Below are 26,596 nucleotides of genomic sequence, written 5' to 3'. Positions count from 1 at the left end.
ATAGATATTTATAATTCTCACTATACTTTATAATATTTCTTCCATCAATTTATACCATATAAAATTATTATATAGATATTTATAATTCTTACTATACTTTATAATATTTCTTCCATCAATTATAGTTGATGGGATTTTAAAATATTCCCTTTTTGATCATCTTGGTATATTTCTTCAATACATTCTTATTTATTATTCCATCTTCTATAAAAAGATATCCAAATCTGAATAATACTTGTTTCCTATATTCTATATCTTGGTCTAAGGTCAGATTATACATTATAAGAAGTAACTCTTCTTGATCTTCTGTACTGTTAATATTCCCTTGTAGAAGCGGGAAAAAGACTGACGCATTTATAGTCGACATTTCCATATCTTCCTCGTCTATAAGATTAATCAGAAATATAACAAAGGCCTCTATAAAATCAAGATTAGACGCATTCCATACAATCTTAATTAAACTTATCTGTCTTAACATATTATCTATATCACTATTAATATCTAAATCATTTAAATAATCATTTATATCCTCAAAGAAATTATTCTTCTTAATATCTGGTTCCTCAATATCCACTTCTATCTCAAGATAATGAACATCAAACTTATGGCCTGTCCCAAATACAATATTCTCTTCTAAATCTTCTGTAATAGAAATATCATCCCAAATTATACACTTCTTAATATTCCCAGATATAACACATCTATTTCCTACTGAGGAATCTTTTATATAAAAATCATCTTCTAACTTATTATTATACCCTAAAACAACATTCTCTATAGAAAAGCCTTCTGGAGACTCAAAGAAATAATTATTATCAGATTTGAGTAAATTTATATTCTGAGAAAACTGGGAAATATCTTCTATCTGTAACTTAATATTATCTTCATTAAATCTATAATAATCAAATAAAGTTAATATCTCTCTACTATAAACTGGTGTAAAAGAAGGTAACAAATTAAAATATTCAAAAAAGCCAATCTTTAAATCAAAAGGATTAAAAGCTAAAATTGACTCTAAGAAATCTGAAAGACAAGAAAAATCAAAATTATCTGAAAAAATCTGGAAAACTTTAGGAGAAATTACTGCTAAATTTGGAGAACTCCCTTTATAATTAAAATCTATATTTTCATATTTCTCTATTGTCTCTTTAACTCTGTTAAAATTAATTTTATCATTTATACATTTTTCATAAAAAACTATCTTTTTATCTTTTGTACCATAAAAATGATTAATTTGGGAATTTGAAAAATTTTCATGTACGAAAAATGTAACCAAATTATCATTTTGTTTATGTTCTTCAAATATTAATTTACAATCAATATTCGTATAATGATTAGCATAAACTACTAATAAATCTTTTAAATCATAAACAGATTCATGTAAAAATCTAAAAATATCTCCAAGATTTTTCTGATTATCAATACTAATAAAATTAATTTGATCTTTATAAATTGATTTTAAATGTTCTTCAATTTTCTTAATTTGTAATCCACAAATTATAAAATTTTGGAGATTTTTCGAAAGTAAGGATTTTATAATATAATCAATAAGTGGGATATTTGCCACAGGGAATAGAGCAAGATTCTCTGTAATGTTTGTCATTTCTATAGGAATTTGTTTTGTCTCGTAGTAGTCAACTACAAGTAAAACTATGTTGTCGTTGTTTCTTATAAAATTTCGTATGTTTTTGACCATGTTTTTATAATTTGGAGGGGATGGAAAAAATAAATAAAACCAGGGAACCAATTAAAGTTTATGCTAAAAATTATTTAAATATTTAAATTTGTCAGTTTGTTTGTTAACAAACAAACTGGTATATTTATGCAAAATAAGATTTATTTTATTTTTTAAATGGGAAGTTATATTGTATTTATGATTTCTATATTTAATTAAGGAATAAGTTTATCATTTTATAGTAGTTGAATAATAGACTATTATGGTGATGCAACTGATAGGTTTGACATTTTAATAAAATGTAATGTAAGCCCTAATATTTTGTAAATAATTTATAAATTGATAATTATAAATAAGATTTTGTAAACCTAATACTTTATATTACTTATTTTATCTTGTAATTTATTAAATTTCATTTGTCATTTATTTTTCATGCTCTGATCTTTCATTTATCTAGTGTGTTTTTTCATGCTCTGATCTTATTTAATTTAACCGTTTTTTCATGCTCTGATCTTTTATTTATCTAATGTGTTTTTTTTTCATGCTCTAATCTTATTTTAATTTATTGCGTTTTTTTTTGCTCATTCTTTTTAATTTTTATTGGTCATTTTTTAATTTTCCCTTTTTTGATGTTTTTCTCTAAGGGTTAAAAAATAAATAATTTGCTTTTTTAAGAAATTTGTCTTCTTTTTAATTTTTCTTTTTTTTTCTGTCCCTATGGATCCAGAGACTATAAATATTGGATACAAATTATTTGTACAGAAACCAGAGCACAAAGACAAACAAAAGGCCGAAATATTAGGCATCCGTCTAGTAAATGACAAATTAGAATTTTATATTCATTATATAGACCAGAATAGAAGACTGGACGAATGGATTTCTTATTCATTTTTATGCTTAGACGATATCTCGACAATTGAGATACCAAAAAAGAAGAAGAAGATAGAAGAAGTCCATAAAAAGACGACTGATCTTAACAGCGTTGACGACGAGAAAGAAGCAGTCAAAATGAAAGATGAAGAATATAAAATCAAAAATATTAAGAAAATCCAATTTGGTAAATATTTAGTAGAGCCTTGGTATTTCTCCCCCTATCCCAAGTCGATAACAAACGCAGACGTGGTTTTTATTTGTGAAAAATGTCTCTACTATTTTAATAATAAAAAAATTTACAGCGAACACATCGAGAAATGCGAAATGTGCCACCCGCCTGGGCGGGAAATCTACAGGAACAACGGCCTAAGCTTCTTTGAAATGGACGGGTACACAGAGCAAAAATATTGTAGAAATTTGGCACTTTTATCAAAATTGTTTTTAGATCATAAATCTTTATATTACGACATAGACGTCTTCTTATTTTATGTCTTGTGTCGGGTAGACAATTTTGGCTTTACTATTGTCGGCTACTTTAGTAAAGAAAAAATAAGCGAACAAGGCTACAATTTAGCGTGTATTTTGACACTGCCTTTTGAACAGAGAAAAGGATACGGGAGAATATTAATGGATTTCTCTTATATGTTGAGTAAAAAAGATAATTTAATTAGTGGACCAGAGAAGCCGCTGAGCGACTTGGGTCTTTTAAGTTATAGAGCTTACTGGCTTGATGTAATAGTAGATTATTTAATAGAAAATAGTAATAGTTCAGTGGACGAGATAAGTAAGGCGACACATATAACAGTAGAAGATATAATAAGTACACTGACTTATTATAATGTACTAAAATTGTATAAAGGAACATTTATATACGCCTTAGATGATAAAATAAAAACAAGAGCGAAAAAATTTAAGCAAAAAAGGCTTAATGAGAAATATCTAAGATATATTTAAAAAACAAATAGTAAGTAAAAATTATACATTTTAGAAAAATTTATTCAAGTTTTGTTTGATATTAAAAATCTTTACTGAAGTTTTGTTTGATATTCAAGTTTTTTTTGAAAGAATAAAAATTTTAAGAATAACTCTAAAAGTCATATAACAGTAAAAAAACATTTTAGCTACATATTCCTGTGTAAAATCATATTTATAATGTATAAAGTTTATATAAACAGTAAATAATCCAATTTTTAAAATAGTTTGAGTCACATTTACTATTAAAATTATTAAATAAACTTCATTCATCGGTAAAAAAAATCGTACATTTAAAGTAAAAAAATAAAATTAAAATATCTCGTGGAAGTAATAAAAAATAATAAAATTTTTATCAATTTTATAAAAGAAGTCGCAATTATTCAAACTAAAAACTTTAAAATAACATACGGTCAGAAAAAAACTGAAGTTTTTATCATATTTTTCTAACCGTCTATGTCTAAAAAGAAAGAGAAGTTACTTAACAAATATTTAGAAAAAAAAAGAAAACAAAGAAAAAGAGATGATATTTTGGCACAAATAGCAGAAATTGAAGAAAAAAGACAAAAGAACATTAAAAACTCAATGATAGTGGAAGAAAGTAACAAAAGTGAAGACAATAACAAAAGTGAGGAAAATAACGAAGAGGTGACACTAGAAATGGTCACACAAGAAAATACCACAGAAGAAATTAAAGATAATCATGTTATAGAAAACAATAGCATTCTACCAATTGATATAGAAACAGACGAAGAACAAGATCCAGAACTAAATATAAAAAAATATCAAGAAAGTATCTCAGAAGAAGACGAGGCAAATATCGACGATCTTGATGATTTTTTGGGAGAAAACCAACATTGGGAAAATGTTGAATGTCTACGCAGACCAAAAGAAAATGAAGAATTCCGTAAAACTCTACCTATTTACTATGAGAAAACAGAGATAATTTCTAAAATAAGAAATAACACTGTAATTTCTGTCAAAGGAGAAACTGGTAGTGGTAAAACGACACAAATTCCTCAATTTCTTTACGAAGGCGGATTTAAAAGATACATAGGCGTGACACAGCCAAGGCGGATTTCAACTATAAGCATATGCAATAGAATAAATGAAGAACTAGGCGAAAAAAAGTGCGGGTACAAAATAAGATACGATTCTACTGTAGATGAAAATACTAAAATAAAGATCATGACAGATGGGATTTTACTCAAAGAAATACAAGGAGACTTTTTATTGTCAAAATATTCTGTGATTATTCTTGATGAAATACACGAACGTAGTGCCAACATGGACATTTTAATTTCTCTACTGTCTCGTATAGTAAAAATTAGAAAAAAACGAAATGACGAACTTAAACTTGTTTTAATGAGTGCGACTTCCATGGTTAGCGAATTAAACAACTTTTTCGATAGAATCGCAGTATTAGAAATTCCTTCTAATTCTCATCGGGTAAAAATTTTTTATGAAGAAAAAGATTCTTCAGACACAGTGCAACTGGCTTTTAACAGAATTTCTAAGATATTAAAAAGCAACAAATGCCAAGTAGGAGACTCAATATTATGTTTTCTACCAGATAAAAAATATATTTACTCTTTACTAAATAAATTGACAGAAAGATTTGATGACTGCGTCATTCTTCCTTTACATTCGTCGTTGTCAAAATACGACCAGTCACTTATTTATAAAAACTACAACCAACACAAAATTATTTTGTCTACTAATATAGCCGAGACAAGTATAACAATTCCGGATATTTATTACGTAGTAGACTCTGGATTAGTCAAGCGTAAGATTGTCGGCATGATGAATACTATCGAATATTCGATAGAATATATTTCGAAATCTAGCGCATTACAACGAGCAGGAAGAGCTGGCCGTACAAAACCAGGCATTTGTTACAGGCTTTACAGTGGACCAACTTACGAGAAATTTGAAGATCTAGAAACTCCGAAAATATTGTACGAATCTCTAGACGAAATAATTCTCGATTTAGTATCTCTTGGTATAAAAGATGTTTACAAATTCCCATATGTCAATCGACCTAATGAAACTATTATTAAAAAATCAGTAAATGAATTAAAAAGACTGGGAATATTAAACGACGAATTAAACTTAACTAAAGTAGGCAAATATATTAATAAACTACCTCTACCGCCAAGACTAGCAAAAATGCTTTGTATTTCTAATACATCTAATATAATTACAGAACTAATAGATTTATCTTGTATTATGTCTGTTAATTTGGAAATTGATCGTATCAAAGAAACAAAATCGTATTATATGTCCGAAAAAAGTGATTTAATTGTAATTTTAAAAATTTTTAGAGATTTTGAAAAATCCAAAAACAAAAAAGATTTTTGTAAAAATTTAAATATCAATTTTACTACTTTCAGTGAAGTTGTAAAAATTCAAAAATTTTTATATAAAAAATTTGGGATCGAAAATATGAAAAAAAATATTTTGACTGACGATATAAAGACAGAAATAAGGAAAGTTATTTATAGAGTTTATTTTGATAGGATTGCTATTCCATATGAGGCTTGTTATTGGCATAAGAAAAATCCTGTTTATGTTTCTACATCTAGTATTGATTTAGAAGGGGAATATGTGATATTTGATTTTTTGGTAAAAGGTAGTAAGAAATTATATATGAAAAATATAACAATAATTGATAAAGATTGGATTTCATAAATTAAATTATAATTATTTTAATTGCTAGTTTTTATTTCAAATTTGTTTTTTTTATTTCAAATTTGTTTTTTTTATTTCAAATTTGTTATTTTTTTATCAAATTTGTTTTTTTTATTACATTTGTTATTTTTTAAATAAAAATCTAAAAAATAACTTAAAATTTTTTATTTCAAATTTGTTTTTTTTTATTACATTTGTTATTTTTTAAATAAAAATCTAAAAAATAACTTAAAATTTTTTATTTATTTTTTTTTGACTTTTTTGACTTTCGTCTTTTTTCCTCAATAGGTTTCTCTCTAGGAAAGTTCTTAAATTCCACATTTCTTAATTCTGTCATTCCTGGTATTTTTTTCAACATGTACAAATCTACCAATTCATCATAATTTAATGTCGTATAATCCAATATATAAGACAAAGAATGTTCTTTATAAGATCTAAAATACGACACAAACGCTTTAACTGATAATTTATACAATTCGTCATCCATAATCTTTTTCAATTCTTCTATTTGTAAAGAATTTTTATATTGAATTTCTTTTATTTCTAATTTTTTTATACTCAAATAATCTAAATAACTCGTCTCATTAGGCATGACAAATAATATTGACTCGCCTTTTAGACCATTTCTCGCTGTTCGCCCGCTTCTATGAATTATATTATTATAGTCACTTGGTATATCAAAATGTATTACTAAATTTATATTTTTAAAATCTATGCCTCTTGCTGCCACATCAGTGCACAATAACACTTCACCTTGGTCATAAAAATTTTTATAGACGTTGTTTCTATCGTCTTGTTTCATTTTTCTATGAATTTTGTAGATATTTTTTTTGCCAAATTTTATTAAAAAATCATAAAAAAAATCCACTTGATTACAAGTTGCAAAAAACACAATACTCTTTTTATTTGTTACCAATTCCAAAGTATAAATCAGTTTCTCGTTACTTTTAAGATTTAAATATCTTATAAGTAAGTTGTCAGGTATTTCGTTCCCTACATTATCAACAAACACAGGATTTTTTAGTATTGATTTTGATAAATTTTTTATATCTTCGTTTATAGTCGCAGAAAAGAAGCTACAACTTTTCGATTTTGGTAATAATGAGACGATATCAAGTACTTTCTCTTTAAATCCTAGATTTATAAGTCTATCAGCTTCATCAAGTATTAAATTTGATATTTTTGAAAAAATTTTAGAATTTTTTTTTATAATTTCCAATAATCTCCCAGGCGTTCCTACAATGATTTTATAGTCATTGTTTATATCTTTTAAGTCTTCTTCTATTTCATATCCTCCTATAAATGATCTAGTTTTTATTTCGAACATTTTAAAAACTTCTTCTATTTGTAAAGCGAGTTCTCTGGTTGGTACGATAACTAAACAGACAGGATGATTTTTATAGAATGTTTGGTTTTTTAGATAATTGTGGAGTATTGGTAAGACAAAGCTCAGAGTTTTACCAGATCCTGTTTGTGATTGTACTACTATGTCTTTATTATTTAGCATTAGTGGCAGTGTTTTTTCTTGTACGTTAGTTAGAGTAAGAAAGTTGTTTTTTTCTAAGATTTCTTTAAGTTTTGAATTTAAAGAAGTTTCTGAAAAAAGGAGTTTTGACATAGGGGACAAATTAGAAAAAAAAATATTAAAAATTTTATTGTTTTTTTTTGAATGAGTTACATTTAATAATTTCTTTTTAAATGTTGTTTCGCTCGTTCAAAATTTTTTGAGTATTAAAATATTTTCAAATATAACTCAATCCGCAAATATTTAATAAATTTACTTATAAAATTTTTATTTAAGATTTTCTTTAAATTTTTTTTTTTAATTTTTTTTCATATTAAATAAATTTTTATCTACTTCAATTACAGAGTCAATTTTCGTATAATCTACTGAATTTTCATTTGAATATAAAAATGACGAGCTTACTGCCGTATTTACTACAGTTTTTAGGGTTGAATTTGGGCAGTTTTTAGGCGTAGAATCTACTGAGTCTTTTAATTCATTTTTTTCCGTAGGGGGTTCTTGATTTTTACTTTCTTCTTTTTTAAATATTGGGCTTTCTACATTTATGTCGTAAATTACACATTCGTCTTTGTCGGCAAATAGAAGAGACGAGAATCTATTTTGATTTATTTCTGATTTCTTTACTTTTATTTCTTTTTCTTGGATTTGTATTTCTGCCTCGTGCTCTTTCATCCCATTTTCTACTGCCTCATGCTCGTTCATCGCATGTTTGTCTACCTTCTCTTCTTCTACTGCCTCAAGTACATCTCTCTCTATTTCATCTTCTACTATCTCAAGTACATCTCTATCTATTTCTTCTTCTACTATCTCATTCTCTATATCTTCTATTTTCAGGTCTTCTTCTAGTTTGGTTTTGGTCTTGTCTGAGTTCATTATTGTGTACTCATAATTTAATTCTTCTAATTTATTTTCTTCTACAAGTGACAAGTTCTCTATTTCTTTACTTAAATCACTCATCTCTATTTCTTCTTCTTTCTCTTCTAAAATATTCCCATACAGGTTTCTATATTTATTCAAATATTTGTCTAATTTCTTAGGAGTCAATTCGTCTTGAATTTCTTTCTTCTTTTTTATAAATTTCACCTCTGATTTGAAAATTATTGGTTTGACTTTTTTCTCTATTTTTTTCTCTTTCGTGATCGTCTTTACTTGTCTTCCTAATTCTATAATTTTATTATAACTTGGGCTTTCTTCCATTTTTGGTATCTTTTTAAATGGAGAGTGTCTAATTGGCGACTTAATTATTTCTTGTATATTTTCTATGGGATTTTTTGAAATTTCTGTTTCTTTTTTCATATTTTTACAAATATTTCTTATTTCTAAAAAGAGGTCATTTTTCCCTTTTTCTATAATTTTCTCAATTTGTAAAATGTTTTTATTTTTATCTGGTCTCTCTTCTTTGCTTTGATCTTTTTCTATGGCTTTTATTACTCCTAGTCTTATGTTTTTATTATTTGATTCATAATATTCTGTAAGTACTTTATAATACTCTGATAAATTAATATATTCACTAATATGTTGTATAGCATCATGTGCTCTACTGTAAACTATCTTGTTACTTCTACCACTTAGTCTAAATAATATTGACAAAATATTCTGAATATTTCCTACTTCTTCTTTTAGAATATCAAAAATCTTTTTAAGAAGATTTAGAGAAGTCCCAGACAATTTAGACCTTTCAGATAAAATTGATCTTAAAAGTAAATCCATGGATTTATTAAGGAAGATTTTACAATCTTCCTTAGTAGAAAGATCGTCTTTCAAGATTGAGAAGATCTTGTCTATTTTTGACCATGTCACTTCGTCTTCTTTTTTGTTGACGAGCAGAGCGACTTCATTTATGCAGTTTAAAATGGAAGACATTTTTAGGGACAAAAAAAATAAACAAAAATTAAGAAATAAAATTAAAACTTAAAAGTGCAAGAAAAAGTTTTATTTACATTGTTCATTGATCCAATAAACATCATAAAATTCATCAGTATCTTGAAAATATGAAAGATCAAATTTCCCAATAAAATAAGGAATTCCTAAAATTAACAAATTAATAAGAACGGCCTTCTTTTTAACTGTGTAATTCTTAGAAAACAAAAAATTTCTGTAATTTAAAACTTCTTTTTCCAAATACTCATGCATTTCTAAATTTGTCAATTCATCCAAATTTATAAAATTATGCGCATGATTTGACAATTTGTTTCTTTCGCTAAAAATGCAAACCAATTCGTCTTCACTAAATTCTTCGAGACTAGAAAACAAGGAAATTACTCCTTCTACTTTAATCTTAAACAAATTACGAAAATATTCTTTCTCCTTGATTTTAAGAATAAAAGGTTTATCAAATAAATTATTAATATTTGGAAAATCGGGGCATTTTACAGGAGAGACGAACTCAGAACAAGAATCCAAATGGGAATATTTTATATTCCCATTTAGTAAATTAATACTACAAGTCTTAATAATAACATCATTCTTACAACTAACTGGAGATAAAATTGTATCTTTTAGTAATTTGTAGATTGTAATGTGTTCATTATAATCTTCATCTTGTTTGGTGTAAATTTCATTTAGAATTTGTTTGTTTCTTAAATTTTTAAGCTGCAAAATCCAAGAATCAAGTCTGTTGATTATAACAGAATCAGGGAAATCATGAGGTATAGAAATATTTGTATCTTTATAAGTGGAAATTATTTGTTTAACTTTATTGATATTGTCTTTTACTAATTGTCTGATTAAATCTTCTAAAACTCTCTTTCTTTTTAGTAATTCATTTTTCTGATTCCTTTTGGTTTGAACATCAAACATTTTGGATTATAAAAAAAGAAAAAAATAAACAGCATAAAGAAAACAAAATATTAAAATTTAGCATTTAAGGAAATGACATATTCTATGATACTAGGCAATATAAGCACAAAAAATAGACAAGTTTAACTTCGGAATGTGCCTATTATCGACATAATCAAAAAAAAGGATATGCTTGCTTAAGCCAGAATATTTCCATAGTTATAAATTTAATAATGCATCAGGTAAGATTTGTAATTATTATGGGACTTTTTTATATAAGGAAGTTTTTATACCCCATAAAAGAACAAAGTACATTGAATTTTAGATATAAAGTATTATATTGTCTTCAAATAGAATCTACAAATACTTTCTAAATCGGAATGCCGCTTTTAGACTTCTTGATGATCAATTATAGATTATTACTGAGCGAATTGCAGATCCATGTTTTTTAGACACCTGAAAGATATTTTATATTGGAGTAACAATTATATAGGAAAAAAAACATGGTACTTTTCAAGATAAAATATAAATCTTTATTGCAAAAAGAGCAGAATAAAGGTGAAATATCTATAAAAAAGTTGGACTAACCAACCAGGATCGACTTACTATGTTTGAAAAAGAAAAGCTAAAGAACCCCTTCTATTCTTGCAATTAAAACACAAAATTTGTACAGGAATATTCGTTAGGAGATATAATTTGGCTAAAAATATAGTAAATATTGTAGAGAAACTTAACTCTTCCTTGAGGCGTATATTCAGTTTTTTGTGCTGGAAAGTACTTTAGAGTTTATCTAAAATGACAACTAGCATACTTCAAGGAAAAGGCAGGCGCCGAAAGGGGCTAGCTGTAATTCACTGGTCTGGAATACAAATGCTAAAGTAGAAATCCTGTAGGCCAAAATATCATTTTATTATAGAGCTTATTAGGTAAACAATATATACTATCAACACCTGTAAAAATATTCTTATGGACGACGCTCAGAATATGCATTCTAATAACATCTAGTAAATTATTACTATAATTTTTTTTTAAAAGATAGATATTTTAAAATATTAAAATCTAATTTTCTGTAATATGTCGTTTCACCTGTATCTAAATTATACAATCACATATGAAACACATTTCATATTAGTTTCATATTTAGGCATCAAATAAATTCAAGATGCACTTCATCTACATGTCTGACAAAATAGAAGTCCATATACGTATTAATCCCATGAAAACTAACAGAGTCTGGAAACACACTCAAAATAGACTAATTAGACTATACGAAGATAAAGAGATATTATATGACAACTTTATAAACATTTTATATAAAGAAAACAACTACGAAGTCTATAAAAAATGTATAAAACAAAAAATCAAAAGCGATTCAAACTGCACTATTTTCGCCTATGGCCAAACAGGAAGTGGCAAGACCTACACGATGTTGGGCGACAAATCCAATGGTATGATTTTATTATCTTTACAAGATTTATTATTAGACTATTTATTACAAGTGTCTTATATAGAAATATATAACGAGAAAATATTTGATCTATCAACAGGCAAAGAACTTAAAATATATAATGTTAATAACAAAACAGTTATAAATGATCTAACTTTGACAAATATCAAAGATATGAAAGATGCTAAAGAGTTTATAGACAAATGCGAAGTAAATAGGCGATATGGAAGTACAGAATACAATAATAGAAGTAGTAGGTCACACACAATATTCCAGATCAAGTATAAGAAAGACGATATAGAAATAATAATTAACTTAATAGATCTAGCTGGATCAGAGAAGGCATCATTAAATGTTAATAGAAGAGCAGAAGGCGCGTTTATAAATAAAAGCTTATTGGCACTGTGTACGGTAGTGAATAATTTAAAAAATAATAAATATTTGGGATTTAGAGATTCGAAGCTTACGAGATTATTACAGAATTCTTTAGATGGAAATACGAATATTGTAGCACTGTGCGCTATATCGCCGAGTGATGATTGTATTGAGGAGACAATATCTACATTAAATTTTGGAGCGAGATTATCAAATTTAGATCTTAAGAAAATCGTAACAAAACAAGAAATAAAAATACCGGAAGAGATCAAAATTGCAGATAAAATAGAAGACAATGACTCTAATGATGTGGAAAAGCCAGAGGTGAAAGATCTTAAAGAAAAAATAAAGGCAAATTCTAATAATATTGAAAAAAATGAGAAACAAAAAATGAAACAAAAACAAGACATTAATATTGAGAAACAAGAAATGAAACATCAACCAAAAATATCAGAGAGAATGAACATGGAAGAAATGAAAGAATTTATTATTAAAAAACAAGAAATAAAAGAAAATTTTATTGTTGAAGATGTTAAGCCATTTAAAGAACTAGAAAATAAAAAGATAAAATTGTATGAAGACAGGATAGAAACATTAGAGAAAATGATAATAAACATGTTTAAGAAATGTCCAAATAAAAATATGAAGGACATTTTCATCTTAGAAAAACACATGTTTAATTTGAAATTAAAAAAAATAGAAAAATAAAAATCAAAATAGGTTAGTCAAATGTAAAAAAATAAAAAACAGAAAAGATTAGTTAAGTAAAAATACAAAAAACAAAATATAAATAAATTTCAACAAAATATATAAAAAAATAAAAAACAGAATAGATTAGTTAAGTAAAAATACAAAAAACAAAATATAAATAAATTTCAACAAAATGTATAAAAAAATAAATGAAGATTGTTACTTGAAAAAAATGTAAATGTTTTAGTTAAAAAAACATAAATTAATAATAAAAAATATTTAAAAATTAATTTTATAAATTTTTTTTGCACCCCGAAAATGCAAGACGATAAACAAATCAGAAAATTTACCAGGAGGTCAACAAGAAGTAAAACACAATTTATTAATTTTAACAAGGAAGAAATTAACAATTTAAGATTGGAAACGACAAAAAATAATGTCAAAGATGACGAACTTGAAAATAAATCTATTAATCTAGAAATAACACAAACCCAACCCGAAAATAAAAAGGCAGAAACAAATAATAAAAGGAAAGAAATGCCCATTGAAGAAATATTTGGTACTAAAGTTTTATTTAATAACACACCCGTTAAAAAAGAGGAAAAATTAACTGAGAAAGAAGAAAGAACTTACTCCTTTTCAGGTTTACTGGAATGGTGCAATAAAATCGAGAAACGGGAACTCAACCCTAAAAATAAATTTGAATATTATTATAAGAAAAATAAGAACTCAATGGAAAAAGAAAATGACGATCAAAACGAGGAGAGAAATATTATTCACATGAGAATTGAAGAAGACATAATTCCTTGTCTAAGTAACAACCCTTTCATACAAGCAGACAGATATTATAAAAATAAATATTAAAATGTATAAAAAAATATTTACAAATTTATAATTAAGCCTTTTTAAATATATTCTCGATCTTACTAATTATTCGACTTACTCCTTCATGTAATTTACTCTCTTCTTGTTTATTTATTATTGTAAGGTCGCTTAAATTTATAAATAATTCTTCGTTTATAGAAGACACTTTGATTCTTCCTTCTTGTTCTTCGACAAAATATGAAGATTTTAAGAAATCAACTAAAATATCTTTCTTTGACTTTTTATTCATCTTAATATTTTTAACATTATTTGTTATATTTTGTATCTTATTATTTATACTTAGAGCTATGACGTCATCTACATAATTACTCTTCCATTCTAATATGACGTCATCGTCTCTTATACTTATATTAATATTTCTAATTTTCAATGTATCGCCTTGTTCTACGACTTCATCGAATGAATCAAATAAAACTTGTCTAACTAAAAACGGCGTACAATTGTAAGGAATCTTTTGTTTTTGAACAAAAACGACTTCTTTAAGTTTTAACTCTGACAAGTCATTTTTCTTGTAAATTTGTATGTCTCCAAGATTTTCAACTAAAACTCCTTCGAATTCGCCTTCTACATCGCCGATCATACTGGCCTCAGTCTTCTTTTTTACATCAAAAGATCCTTCTTCGCAATTCTTGAGAGTGTATAATTCCATCTGAACATTATTCTTTTCATTTTTCTGCGCTATGACATTCCTAAGTCGATTCATTTCATTCGCTTCACCGTGAACGAAAAACAAGTGGTCAGGTTGGCATTCCTCGATGAATTGAGCATTCTGAGCGAAATCGACATGAGCACTAAAAGAAATGTAATCTACCGACATATTAAGCTTTAAAACATTTCCTTTCATTGACATGACTTCTTTCGGCTCATTTAATATCTCTTTAGCTAATGTGCCATCTACAGAATACCCAGGAATTATGACTCCATTTCGTCGATCTCCACACCATTTCTCAAATAATTCACGAGACAAGCCACTTTGCAACATACCAGGACTGGCCATAATTACACACGGACTATTATCTTCAAAATAATCAATACTTTTTAAATTTTTTACATGTTTAAATTCAAATGGATTTTTTATTAGACAAATCTTTTTTATACGATCATTCATCATATTTATATATGTCTGGTAAATACCAAGACACTTTTTAGCGAGCGCAGACGCGTAATAAATCGGAATATTATGAAGATGCGGGTTATTAGCCCAGTGCTCATCTAAAATTAAAAGTAATTCTTGGGCGCGCCCAAGTGCGAACACTGGCAAGAGACATCGACCGCCTCTCGTTACTATTTTAGTAATAGTACCAGTGAATCTACTTTCTCTTTCGTCTCTAGACAAATGACACTGTACCCCATAAGTACTTTCAGTAATAAGCCCATGTACTTTACAATTAGGACTTTCTGCCGCTTTTAAATGTCTGTCTTCTTCTCTACTATAATCACCAGTATAAAGTAAAACAGATTCTTCGATTTTTAATAAAAACATCGCCGCGCCTAAAACATGGCCAGCATTTAAGCCAATGATTTTTATACCTTCAATATTAATTTCTTGATGGTAATCTATAGGTATAATTTTATTATAACAATTTATTAAATCTTTTTCTGTATAAAAATCTACATCTGAACTTGCATTTATAATTCTCACGTAGTCGTTGAGCATCCAGCGTAAAATCGCCTTAGTTGGGTGTGTCATGAACACTTTCCCTTTAAAATTCGTTTTTTCTGTTAGGTAGGGAAGACCGGCGGCGTGGTCTAAATGGAAATGTGTGATAAAACACGCGTCTATGGTACTGAGATCAACTAAATCTAAGAAGGGCAGAGACGCAATTCCTGTATGGGCAGAGTGTACCCCGCAATCTAAAAGAATATTTTTATTGTTGTAAGAAACTAAAATGCAAGATCTTCCAACTTCGCATCCTGCGCCCAAAGGTTTAATTTTTATTTTATCCATTTTATGGGTAGAAATTTATCAAGAAGACAAAGAAAAAAATATTGTCTAATACGGTTATTTAATTAAATAAAATAAAGTTCATTTTAAATTTAATATTATAAATACAAGTTTTTTCTAATTTATTCCTAAGTCATATTTATCTCTTATAAGTAAATTCACTTCTTCACTGCACATTCCAAAGAATTCTTCAGTCGTCGTATATTCAAATGGGTAAATCATCAAACTTCTAAATTCTTCAAAAACTGTTCGTCCATCTCCTTTGATTGTCAACCCGTCATCAGTTTTAATCTCAAAAATGAGATGATTATCTTCATATAATGTTCTACAATTGTAAATTATATAGTCGTCATCTACATCAGGATATCCTTTATATTTATAATACAATCTTTTACTTTTGTAACCTACCGTGTAAAAAATTTGTTCAAGTTTTTTACTTTTTAAAGGAAATTTGGTAGGTACGCCGATGCTAAAAACAGACAAAATGTGTTTATTATTTTTCAAAAATATCGGAAATGTTGTAATGTGGTAGTTTGGCACTACATTGTAGGTCTCAATTTCTTTTTTATTTTTACCATACAAAATTGTATTAAATGCTTGTATATGGGCTTCAATATTTACAAGATCATTTTCTCTATCTTCTAAATTCTTTTTTAAAGTGTCTCTAATTGAAAGTGCTTCATGTATTTTTTTCAATAAAATTGATTTGTCATTCATAGGGTTAAAAAAAATAAAAATTTTTACAATATTAATTTTTTATTGTTTTGTCCAATAATTATAACATTTTGTGCAAATGTACGCCAAATCAAAGGCCACTTCTTCTTCTATATCTTTATTCTGGAAATATACCACCACATTATTCCCGCATTCTTTACAATTCATTTTGATTTTAGGGAGTGTCGGGTCGTGGGCCAAGGCTTTGGCGTATGACTTGTACCCCACATTTCTACTTTTAAAATATGTAGAACACAGTCTGTTAGTTGTTGATTCTTGTACATTTTCACATGATTTACAAATGAGCATCATAGCACTGTCTGTGTTATCTTCCTTAGGATAAAGCATATTATTACATTCCTTACAAAATTCGCTATTCATAATAAAAAAGGGTAAAAAATAACTTTTTAATGAATAACGGACAAAGATATTTTAATTAGTAGTAATTTCATAAGTTATTTTATTTTTTTCATATTTATAAAAAATTCTATGGGTGACTAAATTGTTCCATACGACGCCCAGCTTTGGCCCAAAACAGTTTTTTGTTGTATTTCTGTAATGATTTGTACAAATTATAGTTAAATTGTTTTTAGTGCAAAGTGAACTAAGTAAAGAATAAAAATGTGTATAGACGGGGACATTTACATCAGAAAGGAAAGAAACGGAATCAATGATTAATAATTCAGTATTTGAATTACTTAAGCCTTTAAGAACTCTAAGAAATTTCCTTATACTAGTGACTGTGACTATATTGAGATTTAGAGAATAAAAATCATTGTAAATAGTCAAATTTCCAATAGTGTCAAGAAAAAAAACAGAGGAAAATTGACTGCTAATTTCTACTAAAATTTTGTGAACTTCTATAGATGGAATTACAAGAATTTCAGTGATTGAACATTTTGTAAAAGTATGAGAATTAAAAGACCAAGTGGTCATAGCAAAAGGGGAAGATAAAAAATGAAAAGTATTTTTAAAATTTTATGTAAAGCGCACTAGCCAGAATGGCGACTTACAAAGAAGAGGTGTCGTTGAAAAAAGTACATAGAAACATTATTTGTAAAGAGCCAATTCCCATGAGCAATGCCAAGACATACTGTGCTTTAAATATTCTTATGTAATAAACTATTTAATAAATTTATAAGTGCAAATATAAAAAAAAAAGCAGCGCCAATAAAAAAATATAAACGTAACAGTTGCGTCAATAAGAAGAACAAATTTGAAAAAACCAAATAAACCCAAATCGACATAATATAAGTCTTTAAGGGAGTACGTCAAAAAATAAATAAAATTTATTTTAAGGACAAATTATCCATTTTCCTCCTACCTTCTCAATTTGCTCTTTAGCACCTTCTGTAAACTTCCTTGCTTTGACTACGACTGGCCTATCAAGAGAAAGTTCTCCACCTACAACTACATGATACCCGAAATCTCTACAATTGATCACTGGGACACCTTCTTGTTGCTTATCAATTAACTCGTATCTTGTCTCTTTAGGAATTAAAGACCACAATTTAGCAGCAGAAATCCATCTTGCCCATTCGTCATTCTTCTTTCTGTGGTAAATTCTGTGTCCTCTCTTTCCGAAATAATCTGGATGATATTTCTGGAACCAAGTCTTCATATGCTTAAGACCACCACAGATTCCTCTGCCACCAGAATGTTTTCTATGCTTCCCTACTCTTCCATGTCCATGTGAAACGTGTCCACGTAATTTTCTGGTCTTTTTAACATGTTTTAACTAAATTACAAAATTTCCCCTTACCATTTTATGGGGTAAAATTTTTAGAAAAAATTTGAAGATGAAAATTTCAAAAAAATATAAACAGTCTTTTTTTAGATAATTATAAGTTGGGGTGTTTATATAAAATATATGGTTATATCTACACGAGACTAAAAAGCGCTATTTCGATAAGTCAAATTTCTGCTACTTCTAATTTCTTTTTCATCCCCTTTTTAATGAAAGAATTAACTTTAGACGAAAAAACAAAATTATACGCCAAACTAAAATTTTTTATTGGCGACAATATAAACTTCCTTCTCAAAGATAAATCTTTTTTTCTACATCATAAAAGAGTGCTTCTTGTTCCTAATAATCTTATCAAATACATGTCGTCAATCCCCAAAGACAATATTGTCTACGCTGGCACAGTCATAGGGAAATTTACAAAAAGCGAAAAATTTAGAATCTGCGTGTCGGGCATACGAGTACTTTCACAATACGCAATTAATAAAGTCTGGATTAAAAATAGCGCAGAGATGAATTTTTTATATGGAAATAATGCTCTGAAATCTCATATTTATAGATTATCTGAGAATATACCTATCAACTCAGGAGTGTTTGTCTATAATCAAGCAGATGTCTGCCTTGGATATGGAATTTGTGCGGTAAAACCAGAAAAATATCCAGAAGCCAAGGGATATCAACTGACTGTAATACGTCAAGGGGATAATGGGGAATATTTGAGATCAGAAAAAGATATAGCGTAAAATAAATAAAAAAACAAATATTTAAAAATAAACTTTTTAAAAAATTTTGCATTTTTTTTATTTACAGAGCGTAATATCAGAGTTAATATTTGTGTATATTCTCGATATTAAAGTACTTTTTAGAATTTATATTAAGAGCTTCTTTACTAATTATTTTATGTAACAACTTAATAGTTTTATCATCATTTATAAACGGTATGCTCCAAAATTGCCTTTAGAATGAATTTTTTACTCATATTATTTTTTTCTTAATATCCCGGTTAATCTACTTTGGTCTTAAATAAAGTTTGCAGAAAACTCTACTTTTTGCTACTCTTGATTTAAGTACCATTGTCTGCTCAATTTATACAAGAGACTTCATTTGCTTAAGAAAAATACTTGCGCAAACATATTTTTACTTGGTCTAAACTAAAAAATCTTAATAACAATCCTACCTAAACATTACATACGGGATAGAAAATATATGAATAATTTAGTAGTGTATTCAGATTAATTATATCCAGTACAAGATTCATTCGAGCGTTAAAATTGATACATTTACATTGTAATATTAAAATTTTCACATTTTTAATTTTATAATAGCCTGTTTTTTTGATTTATTATAATCAGAAGATAATTGCAGTAAGAAAACAAATTTTAGTACAATTGCAATGTAAATAAACTAATCTCTATTATAATTCAAAATACGCATTGATACTGGAAATTAAAAATTTTTATTTGGTACATAAGTTGTATGATTTGCTAAGTAAACTCAGTAAGTTGTCTCTACGTTGGTTTACGTCGTCGATTTTTTTTTATATTAGTAAATGTTCTATAGAGACTTTTCAAAGTATAGAATTATATATTCCTCGATTAGGTAAAAAATTTGAATAATTTTTTGAAGCTTATGGGGTATTTGTATTCTATGCGTCTCATGATTTGAATTTTAAATGCAAAAGGTTTATTTTTCTAATTTACTTGTATCTTTAGCATGTAGGTCGTGTTTATGTTTAAAAAACGTGAAATTTAATACTATTTGATTTTAAAATCGAAAAGTTCCGATAATTTAAGAATATAATATTTTTTAAATAGACTTTTAAAAAAAAATGAAAAGTAATATGTCTAAATGTGAGATATAAAAAATCTCAAATATTTGTTCAAATGAAGTATTATACATTATATAGCCATAAAAGTTTATTATTGTTCATATATGAAAATTTGTTGCAAAAAATGCCCTGGCAAAAAAATGTAATTGATGTAAAAAATTGTATCGGGGTCAATTGCCTACAACTTTTGACTTATACAAAACAATTGTAAATCAATGATATAAATACTTATTGTATTTATGACTTGACTAAAAAACTACAGGAACAAGTTTTTATATGTTATAGCTTTTAAGTCAAATTTGATTAAACTTATGTATTTAATTTGTACGAACCCCGAATAGGAAGCTTAATGGGCATATTGGTTGCAAATAAATTATGTTTTGAAAAAGCAGAATTTTATTTGTATGTGTCTTTTCAAAATAATTTTAAAAAAACGTAAATTCACAGAAGTTAGAAAGTCTTATTTGATTCATATAATCAATTTTATATAGTATAAAGTGCCATATTGGTACCTCTTTTACCAAAAAAAACATAGAATTTAATTTCACTCTTAATATACAATAAAATAACAAGATATATAAAATCTATTTATTAAAAGTAATACAGCGACTTTATCGCTTTTTCGCAATATAAAAGGTTATAAATGATAGAATATTTATAAGGCAATTTTTTAAACATAAAAACAAGGGGTAAACGTAATATAAAAGCGTTGGGAGGTGAAGTAAGCGGCAAACTTTGTTTTAATATAGACTAAGAGTGTGTTTATGTTTATGTTTCAATTTTATTCACCTGTTAATTTTGTCAGCATCGAAAAATCGTTGCCTTTTATATAGTTGATAATTTACATGTCATTAATTACTACATAGAATTAGGAAGATCCTCTAATGTTCGAAAAATATAGAGTACTCATTTTTAAAGAAAAAGTATTGTCACCGTTCGGACTGGACGCCGGGGGTAAAAAATTAAAAAAAAATCTCTTCAGTCAGGGGCGAACCAGAAAATAAGAACAAATAAATGTTCGTCTTTAAGACAGCTCAAATTTCTTCTGATTTTTTGAGGGGGGAATTTTTGTTTTTTTTTTATAATAATGGGAGGGAATAATGAAAAAAGGAGAAAAATAAAATAAACAAAATTTTTAGTACTTTATTCAATACCAAGCAACCTTAGATCTCTAGTACTTATTTCTTCTATTATAATGCCATTATCATCTTCTTACATAATTTTACTTTTTAAATTTGAATTATGTCTGTTACAATATAGACTTCAGCATCTAAATGTTCATAAAGAGAATGTCTTAGGGTATTTACGTTGTTGTCCAAGTAAGGTCTTATAAGGACTCTATCTCCTATTTTAAATTCTAAGAAATCATTTCTCCACATACTTCTTTGTACCATTCTATCTGCAGCAGTTTGTGTATGAATTCTTGCTGCATCATGATAAATTTCATTTAAAAAAAGGTTTGTGTTATTAAGAGCATATAGTTGCTGGATTTCCTCATTAGTATTGCAATCTAGAACATCTACTAAACTTTCTCCAGTGCGTTCTTCGTCCTCACGCTCTTGTTCGTGATTTTCGCTATTAATCGATTCTAGAATATCCATGATTCTAGACTCGTCCATTATGTTCCTAATGGGTCTACCAAACATTAAAGAGAATGGTGTTTGTCTCGTAGTAGAGTGTCTTAAATTATTATATGACCAGGTAACTTCTTCTCTTACCTTGGTCCATTGCCCCAAAATATTTTTTGTCCTGAGAGTAGATGCAATCATCCACTTTATTGTTTGATTGCATCGTTCTATCTGTCCTTGTATCCATGGACATCTAGCTCTCCCCCTTACGTGTCTTATTTCATATTTCTGACATAAATCGACGAGTGTTTGATTTACAAATTCTCTGCCGTTATCAGTATGAAGTATATAACAAGAACCAAATGTTCTAAACAATGTTTCAAAGGCATTCCCCACACTAATACCTGTTTTGTCAAACAGTGGTACCGTCCAACAAAATTTGGTAAATGAATCTACAATATTCAATAACCATTTATATCCTTCATTGAGTTCGTGATATAGCCGGAGATCAATCAAGTCTGCAACATATCTTTCCCTTGGATACTTTGCTACAATTGGTCTAATAACTGGTCTAGTTACTAGATTTCTCTTTGATTGACATATATCACAGCTATTCAAGACCCTCTGGATATCTTTTTGTGAAGCGTCGTAGACTTTTGTTTGCAATAATGGAAACAATCTGTCCCGTCCCGCATGCCCATTTGAGACGTGGATCAATTTTATATAATCGATTTTGAATCGTTGCTCGTTGGTGGTAAAGAATCTTAATGATCTATATAGACCTACTTTAAATCTCACCGTGAGCTCTGTGATGCCGTCAATTACATCCTCAAAAAGGATAAATTTTTGTGCTTTTTTTTTGAAAGCATCTCTTTCTTGTTTTGTTACCAACCTTGTTGGAACAACACCAGTCTGTAAAAAGACAAAAACTTCTTGTCTTTCATTGTTATTCAATTTTGTTTTCATGCCCTTATTTTTAAAATAATTTTAAAAACAAATAAAAAATAAACACCAATTTTTTTTAATTTTTTACCCTTCTCAAATAAGCATTTTCCCCGGCGTCCAGTCCGAACGGGCGTCCAATCCGAACGGTGACAAGTATTATGTTAATTATTTTAGAATTTCAGAGGATACAGTGTGATACAACATTCTAATCTTGATGTTATATTTTTTAGGTCTCTATCAAATGAAACCCGTTATAAGCACTAAATCTTAAAAAATAGAAAATTGTTAAATGATAAGATTATTTATTAAGTGCCAGCATGATTTTCTTCTGATTTTCGAGTTTTTATCAACCCTTTATGAATTTTTCCCTTATCGTTAAGCATCTTTATAATTTTTTTCGCTCAATAATACTCGAAAATAGATATAATTTTCGTCACATATTGTTTTTTTTGTGCCAATCATCATTAAATTCATTTCTAAATGATTTATATAGTCCTCGATGAAAAATAAAGTTAATATTTAATTTTAAGTTTTTTCTTAGATAATGTTTCATGCGTAGATAATAATTTTTTTTTTTATCTGACATGATATTTCTTAATTATTTATTTATTTTTTTTGTTATCATAGGGTTATTAAACGTTCTATCGATCACTTCTAAGAACGAATCGAATAATCCATTTTGAAACTCTCACATGCTAATATATTAAAAAACCTTTGATATTAGTATTTCGGCCTTTTCTAGTATTTCTTGTAATTCTTGCGTCAAATTTTGATTTTGTATTATTTTTTTGCTTATATGTATAAATTTTTCTTTAGGTTTCTAAAATTTTCATATTTCCTATCATCTGAGGTATTTCCAATAATTCGCGTCTAATAGTTTTTTATATCGTTTTATGTAATTTTTATCAAGATTTAGACTTTTAATGATATTATCCTTGTTAGAAGGATCTGTATAATATTTGTAGTAAATATTGTCACTCAGTTCTACAAATAATGATGTTGTTTTACAGATTCTCTTAAAAAAATATTTCTTAATTTTTTTTTAAATTTATCTATGTAAATATTTCTTGATTCTTTTATTGTTCTACAAAAATCAAAATTTTTACTTGTAGTATTTTCTAAACCAATAAGATTATAAATGTCTTGTATATTTTTTTATATACTATCAGTACTTGCCTCATTTCTATTAATATATCCTTCTGCTTCGATTAGCAGACATATTCGTGTTAAATATAATTTTGGCTGACTAATTAATTTCATTTGTTCGTAAAATGTATTTATAACCATCAACTTATATCTTTCAGAATGTTTATATTCTTAGCTTAAATTCAAATTTATCTCGATCTAATGCATCATTTTGTAAGCATAAATGAAACAAAATACATAAACTCAATCCGGGGTTATCAAGAATTCTCTGTATGAGAATTTCAAGTTTGTCTATATATTTTTACAAATATAAAAACAGCTTAACTACTCTAATATTTTTCGCGTATTCATTATAATTAGTATTGGAAAAATTTTTTGAAATTCTATATAACATGTTTCGTATTCAAAAAAATCATTTTGTTCTTCACGTAAGAATAAAAAATATTCTCTATAGGTTTTTTGAAAGCATATAATGCTCAATCCTATCTCCAATTTAAAATTTTCCTTTCTATCCATAACTTCAACGTACTAGATGTACATATTATTGGCAAGAAGTTTACTTCTATAAAACTCTAGTAAAATTATCGTCAGATAACTTACTCAACTCAACTAGTTTATTAAATATTTCGATTTCATTGTATTTGCAAATACATATGTATTTCGGCAAATTAAAGATATCAACAATACAAAGTCTAAATATGTGGCTATTATTTTCCGTTAGAATACGCATTTTAATGTAATGTCTACGTATATCCATGTGAAATAAATGTACTCCAATAGAAGATATTTTTTTATTTAGATGCTTATTATAAATTTTTTCTTCATAAATCGTTTTTTCCAGAACAGAATTTTTTATGTTTTTTATCATAATAGATTTCAGATTCGTCTTTTCTATTATTATTTCTTTCTTTAATATGATTATAACATTACCCGTGGTAATAGAGCTACTAAAGTTAATGATTTCATCTATTTCACTTTCTTCATACATCAAAATGATTTTGTTATCAGTTGGAAAATTGATAACATTTTTTACAATACCTTTGATCATGCCTAGAATATTGTTTAAAGACATATCCTCGCAGATTATATAAAAAACGATATTTATAATCACAATTACCGATAATTGTTACCAAAATTTTATTTTTATTCTTAAAAACATGTACAAAATCACGCATTTTCTTTGAATTAATAGGTATATAATTTCTATTTTCTATTTTTCTCATAATTCTATCATACAATATAGCATATTTAAGTCGACTAGTTTGTACTATTAAAATGATAGAAAATATTTTCATAATATTTATTTGGGGGTAAAAATTTTACATATAAACTATAGGTCTCTTTTATAGTATCTAATATAGGCCCTAATAATTATTGTCCTGTTTACTTATTCATTGATTAAAACTTGGGTGTTAATTTAAATTGACACATGTCATTAGATCGTTCACATCGTTGGCATACCTTCTATAATCTAGGCTAGTCGTATATGAATTACATTCAATTTATGCTTATTTAACAGCAAACATATTCTCCAATTAAATTTTTTAATTTTTTGATACTGCATACAAAAGAGGCTTCATTTGATCATTGATCGCGTTTTACTCTGTTAGGAGTTGATAATATTTACCACAACTACATAAAAAACATTATCGGACTTTAGTTTGATTAAAATTGTTTAGCGAAACAATATGGTGTAAAGGCAATTGTTGCCATTAATCGACACGAAATTCTAGATCTTTTTCTATCTGCTTCACATATACGAGGAGATATTTAAATTTTAAGTTTCCTCATATTCACCATATATTTTCATATTTATTGCACAACGTCAAAATAATGTAGCATATATACAGTATTATGCCTTCTTACGGCCAAGGCAAATTTTACATTAAAAATATTTATTATTGGGTTCGCCTGAAAAAATTTATTTATTTGCTTTGCAACTTTTTGTGTTTATTACGTAAAAATATCATTTAACTATCAAACAAAATCCTCTCTAATATGTATAAACTTGCTTATAATGAATAATTCAGAATATTTATAAAAACTAATATCTCACTATCAATTAAAAATAGAAAAGTGGAGTTATAGATACCTGTAAATACTTTATATCTAAACGATTTTAAGCTCTACATAAAAATTTTTATTTAAAAATATTGCAATAGATATTAATTTTGTGCTTTTTTAGTAATAATTTTTTCTAAGGTATATGCTCTAGTGAAAGTTATCATTGGATTCTTTTGTGTTTTTTACTTTATCATTTAAATAAACGAAACTAAACCGCAATAATTTCAATCTTCCTATGCAAAATTAAGAATAATACTTTAATATGCTCTACCTTTTCTATCAATTTACTATGTCTGAAATCGTAGTTAATCTTTTACAGTCCATGTTGTCCCGCTTATTTTTTTTTCGTCTTACATACATAAGGTATATCTAGGATACTCGTTTTTCCCATTCCTGTTACGACATTACCTTTGCTATCAAGATATTTTGACAAATTTCGTAATTTAACAAATGTTTCTTAATTTTTTATTTAGACAAATGCAATTTTATGATAATAATTGATAACCCTATGTGGTATTAATAACATTATTACAATTCGATGTATGTTATATAATAATGTTTATGATAAATTTTTTATCCCCAATATGGCGATCAATTTTTTTTTCACAATATTTATTGTATAAGCAAATATTTTTGTATTCAATCAAATAAATGATTTGATAATGCAAAAAATCAAAATTAAAGATTACTTATCATTTGATCCAAATTCTAAAATTAATTTTTATATATCT

General features: G+C 27.0%; 15 protein-coding genes across 15 annotated transcripts; 5 read left to right on the top strand and 10 right to left on the bottom strand.

Annotated features, from left to right (window-relative positions):
• Positions 1 to 136: 136 nt before the first annotated feature.
• VNE69_07219 (translation initiation factor eIF-2B subunit epsilon (EIF2B5)) lies at positions 137 to 1,696 on the bottom strand (the record flags this gene model as incomplete). Its single annotated transcript, XM_065474226.1, has 1 exon — positions 137 to 1,696. One exon carries the CDS (start codon positions 1,694 to 1,696, stop codon positions 137 to 139), a length of 1,560 nt encoding a protein of 519 aa, XP_065330298.1.
• A 696-nt stretch (positions 1,697 to 2,392) lies between these two features.
• On the top strand, positions 2,393 to 3,502 carry VNE69_07218 (histone acetlytransferase ESA1; the record flags this gene model as incomplete). Its single annotated transcript, XM_065474225.1, has 1 exon — positions 2,393 to 3,502. One exon carries the CDS (start codon positions 2,393 to 2,395, stop codon positions 3,500 to 3,502), a length of 1,110 nt encoding a protein of 369 aa, XP_065330297.1.
• Positions 3,503 to 3,976: 474 nt separating this feature from the next.
• Positions 3,977 to 6,211, top strand: VNE69_07217 (putative ATP-dependent helicase; the record flags this gene model as incomplete). Its single annotated transcript, XM_065474224.1, has 1 exon — positions 3,977 to 6,211. One exon carries the CDS (start codon positions 3,977 to 3,979, stop codon positions 6,209 to 6,211), a length of 2,235 nt encoding a protein of 744 aa, XP_065330296.1.
• Positions 6,212 to 6,449: 238 nt separating this feature from the next.
• On the bottom strand, positions 6,450 to 7,829 carry VNE69_07216 (ATP-dependent RNA helicase Has1; the record flags this gene model as incomplete). Its single annotated transcript, XM_065474223.1, has 1 exon — positions 6,450 to 7,829. One exon carries the CDS (start codon positions 7,827 to 7,829, stop codon positions 6,450 to 6,452), a length of 1,380 nt encoding a protein of 459 aa, XP_065330295.1.
• A 204-nt stretch (positions 7,830 to 8,033) lies between these two features.
• Positions 8,034 to 9,599, bottom strand: VNE69_07215 (armadillo-repeat protein; the record flags this gene model as incomplete). The annotated part of the gene is made up of 1 exon (XM_065474222.1): positions 8,034 to 9,599. The coding sequence occupies one exon, from the start codon at positions 9,597 to 9,599 to the stop codon at positions 8,034 to 8,036; it is 1,566 nt and encodes a 521-aa protein (XP_065330294.1).
• Positions 9,600 to 9,668: 69 nt separating this feature from the next.
• VNE69_07214 (uncharacterized protein) lies at positions 9,669 to 10,535 on the bottom strand (the record flags this gene model as incomplete). The annotated part of the gene is made up of 1 exon (XM_065474221.1): positions 9,669 to 10,535. One exon carries the CDS (start codon positions 10,533 to 10,535, stop codon positions 9,669 to 9,671), a length of 867 nt encoding a protein of 288 aa, XP_065330293.1.
• Positions 10,536 to 11,691: 1,156 nt separating this feature from the next.
• VNE69_07213 (kinesin-like protein) lies at positions 11,692 to 13,044 on the top strand (the record flags this gene model as incomplete). Its single annotated transcript, XM_065474220.1, has 1 exon — positions 11,692 to 13,044. The coding sequence occupies one exon, from the start codon at positions 11,692 to 11,694 to the stop codon at positions 13,042 to 13,044; it is 1,353 nt and encodes a 450-aa protein (XP_065330292.1).
• Positions 13,045 to 13,344: 300 nt separating this feature from the next.
• VNE69_07212 (uncharacterized protein) lies at positions 13,345 to 13,890 on the top strand (the record flags this gene model as incomplete). The annotated part of the gene is made up of 1 exon (XM_065474219.1): positions 13,345 to 13,890. One exon carries the CDS (start codon positions 13,345 to 13,347, stop codon positions 13,888 to 13,890), a length of 546 nt encoding a protein of 181 aa, XP_065330291.1.
• A 31-nt stretch (positions 13,891 to 13,921) lies between these two features.
• VNE69_07211 (cleavage and polyadenylation specificity factor subunit 3 (CPSF3)) lies at positions 13,922 to 15,859 on the bottom strand (the record flags this gene model as incomplete). The annotated part of the gene is made up of 1 exon (XM_065474218.1): positions 13,922 to 15,859. One exon carries the CDS (start codon positions 15,857 to 15,859, stop codon positions 13,922 to 13,924), a length of 1,938 nt encoding a protein of 645 aa, XP_065330290.1.
• A 114-nt stretch (positions 15,860 to 15,973) lies between these two features.
• On the bottom strand, positions 15,974 to 16,573 carry VNE69_07210 (transforming growth factor beta regulator-like protein; the record flags this gene model as incomplete). The annotated part of the gene is made up of 1 exon (XM_065474217.1): positions 15,974 to 16,573. The coding sequence occupies one exon, from the start codon at positions 16,571 to 16,573 to the stop codon at positions 15,974 to 15,976; it is 600 nt and encodes a 199-aa protein (XP_065330289.1).
• Positions 16,574 to 16,612: 39 nt separating this feature from the next.
• On the bottom strand, positions 16,613 to 16,951 carry VNE69_07209 (DNA-directed RNA polymerase II subunit RPB9; the record flags this gene model as incomplete). The annotated part of the gene is made up of 1 exon (XM_065474216.1): positions 16,613 to 16,951. The coding sequence occupies one exon, from the start codon at positions 16,949 to 16,951 to the stop codon at positions 16,613 to 16,615; it is 339 nt and encodes a 112-aa protein (XP_065330288.1).
• A 51-nt stretch (positions 16,952 to 17,002) lies between these two features.
• VNE69_07208 (DNA repair RAD51-like protein 1) lies at positions 17,003 to 17,506 on the bottom strand (the record flags this gene model as incomplete). The annotated part of the gene is made up of 1 exon (XM_065474215.1): positions 17,003 to 17,506. The coding sequence occupies one exon, from the start codon at positions 17,504 to 17,506 to the stop codon at positions 17,003 to 17,005; it is 504 nt and encodes a 167-aa protein (XP_065330287.1).
• Positions 17,507 to 17,864: 358 nt separating this feature from the next.
• VNE69_07207 (ribosomal protein uL15) lies at positions 17,865 to 18,191 on the bottom strand (the record flags this gene model as incomplete). Its single annotated transcript, XM_065474214.1, has 1 exon — positions 17,865 to 18,191. One exon carries the CDS (start codon positions 18,189 to 18,191, stop codon positions 17,865 to 17,867), a length of 327 nt encoding a protein of 108 aa, XP_065330286.1.
• Positions 18,192 to 18,526: 335 nt separating this feature from the next.
• VNE69_07206 (ribosome biogenesis protein NIP7) lies at positions 18,527 to 19,057 on the top strand (the record flags this gene model as incomplete). Its single annotated transcript, XM_065474213.1, has 1 exon — positions 18,527 to 19,057. The coding sequence occupies one exon, from the start codon at positions 18,527 to 18,529 to the stop codon at positions 19,055 to 19,057; it is 531 nt and encodes a 176-aa protein (XP_065330285.1).
• Positions 19,058 to 24,363: 5,306 nt separating this feature from the next.
• VNE69_07205 (uncharacterized protein) lies at positions 24,364 to 24,873 on the bottom strand (the record flags this gene model as incomplete). Its single annotated transcript, XM_065474212.1, has 1 exon — positions 24,364 to 24,873. The coding sequence occupies one exon, from the start codon at positions 24,871 to 24,873 to the stop codon at positions 24,364 to 24,366; it is 510 nt and encodes a 169-aa protein (XP_065330284.1).
• Between the last annotated feature and the right edge of the window lie 1,723 nt (positions 24,874 to 26,596).

Source organism: Vairimorpha necatrix, chromosome 7 (genome assembly GCF_036630325.1).
Source record: "Vairimorpha necatrix chromosome 7, complete sequence".
Classification (NCBI taxonomy): domain Eukaryota; kingdom Fungi; phylum Microsporidia; family Nosematidae; genus Vairimorpha; species Vairimorpha necatrix.
Note: the sequence above shows the minus strand (reverse complement) of the source record. Positions and strands in the feature narration are given on the sequence as shown.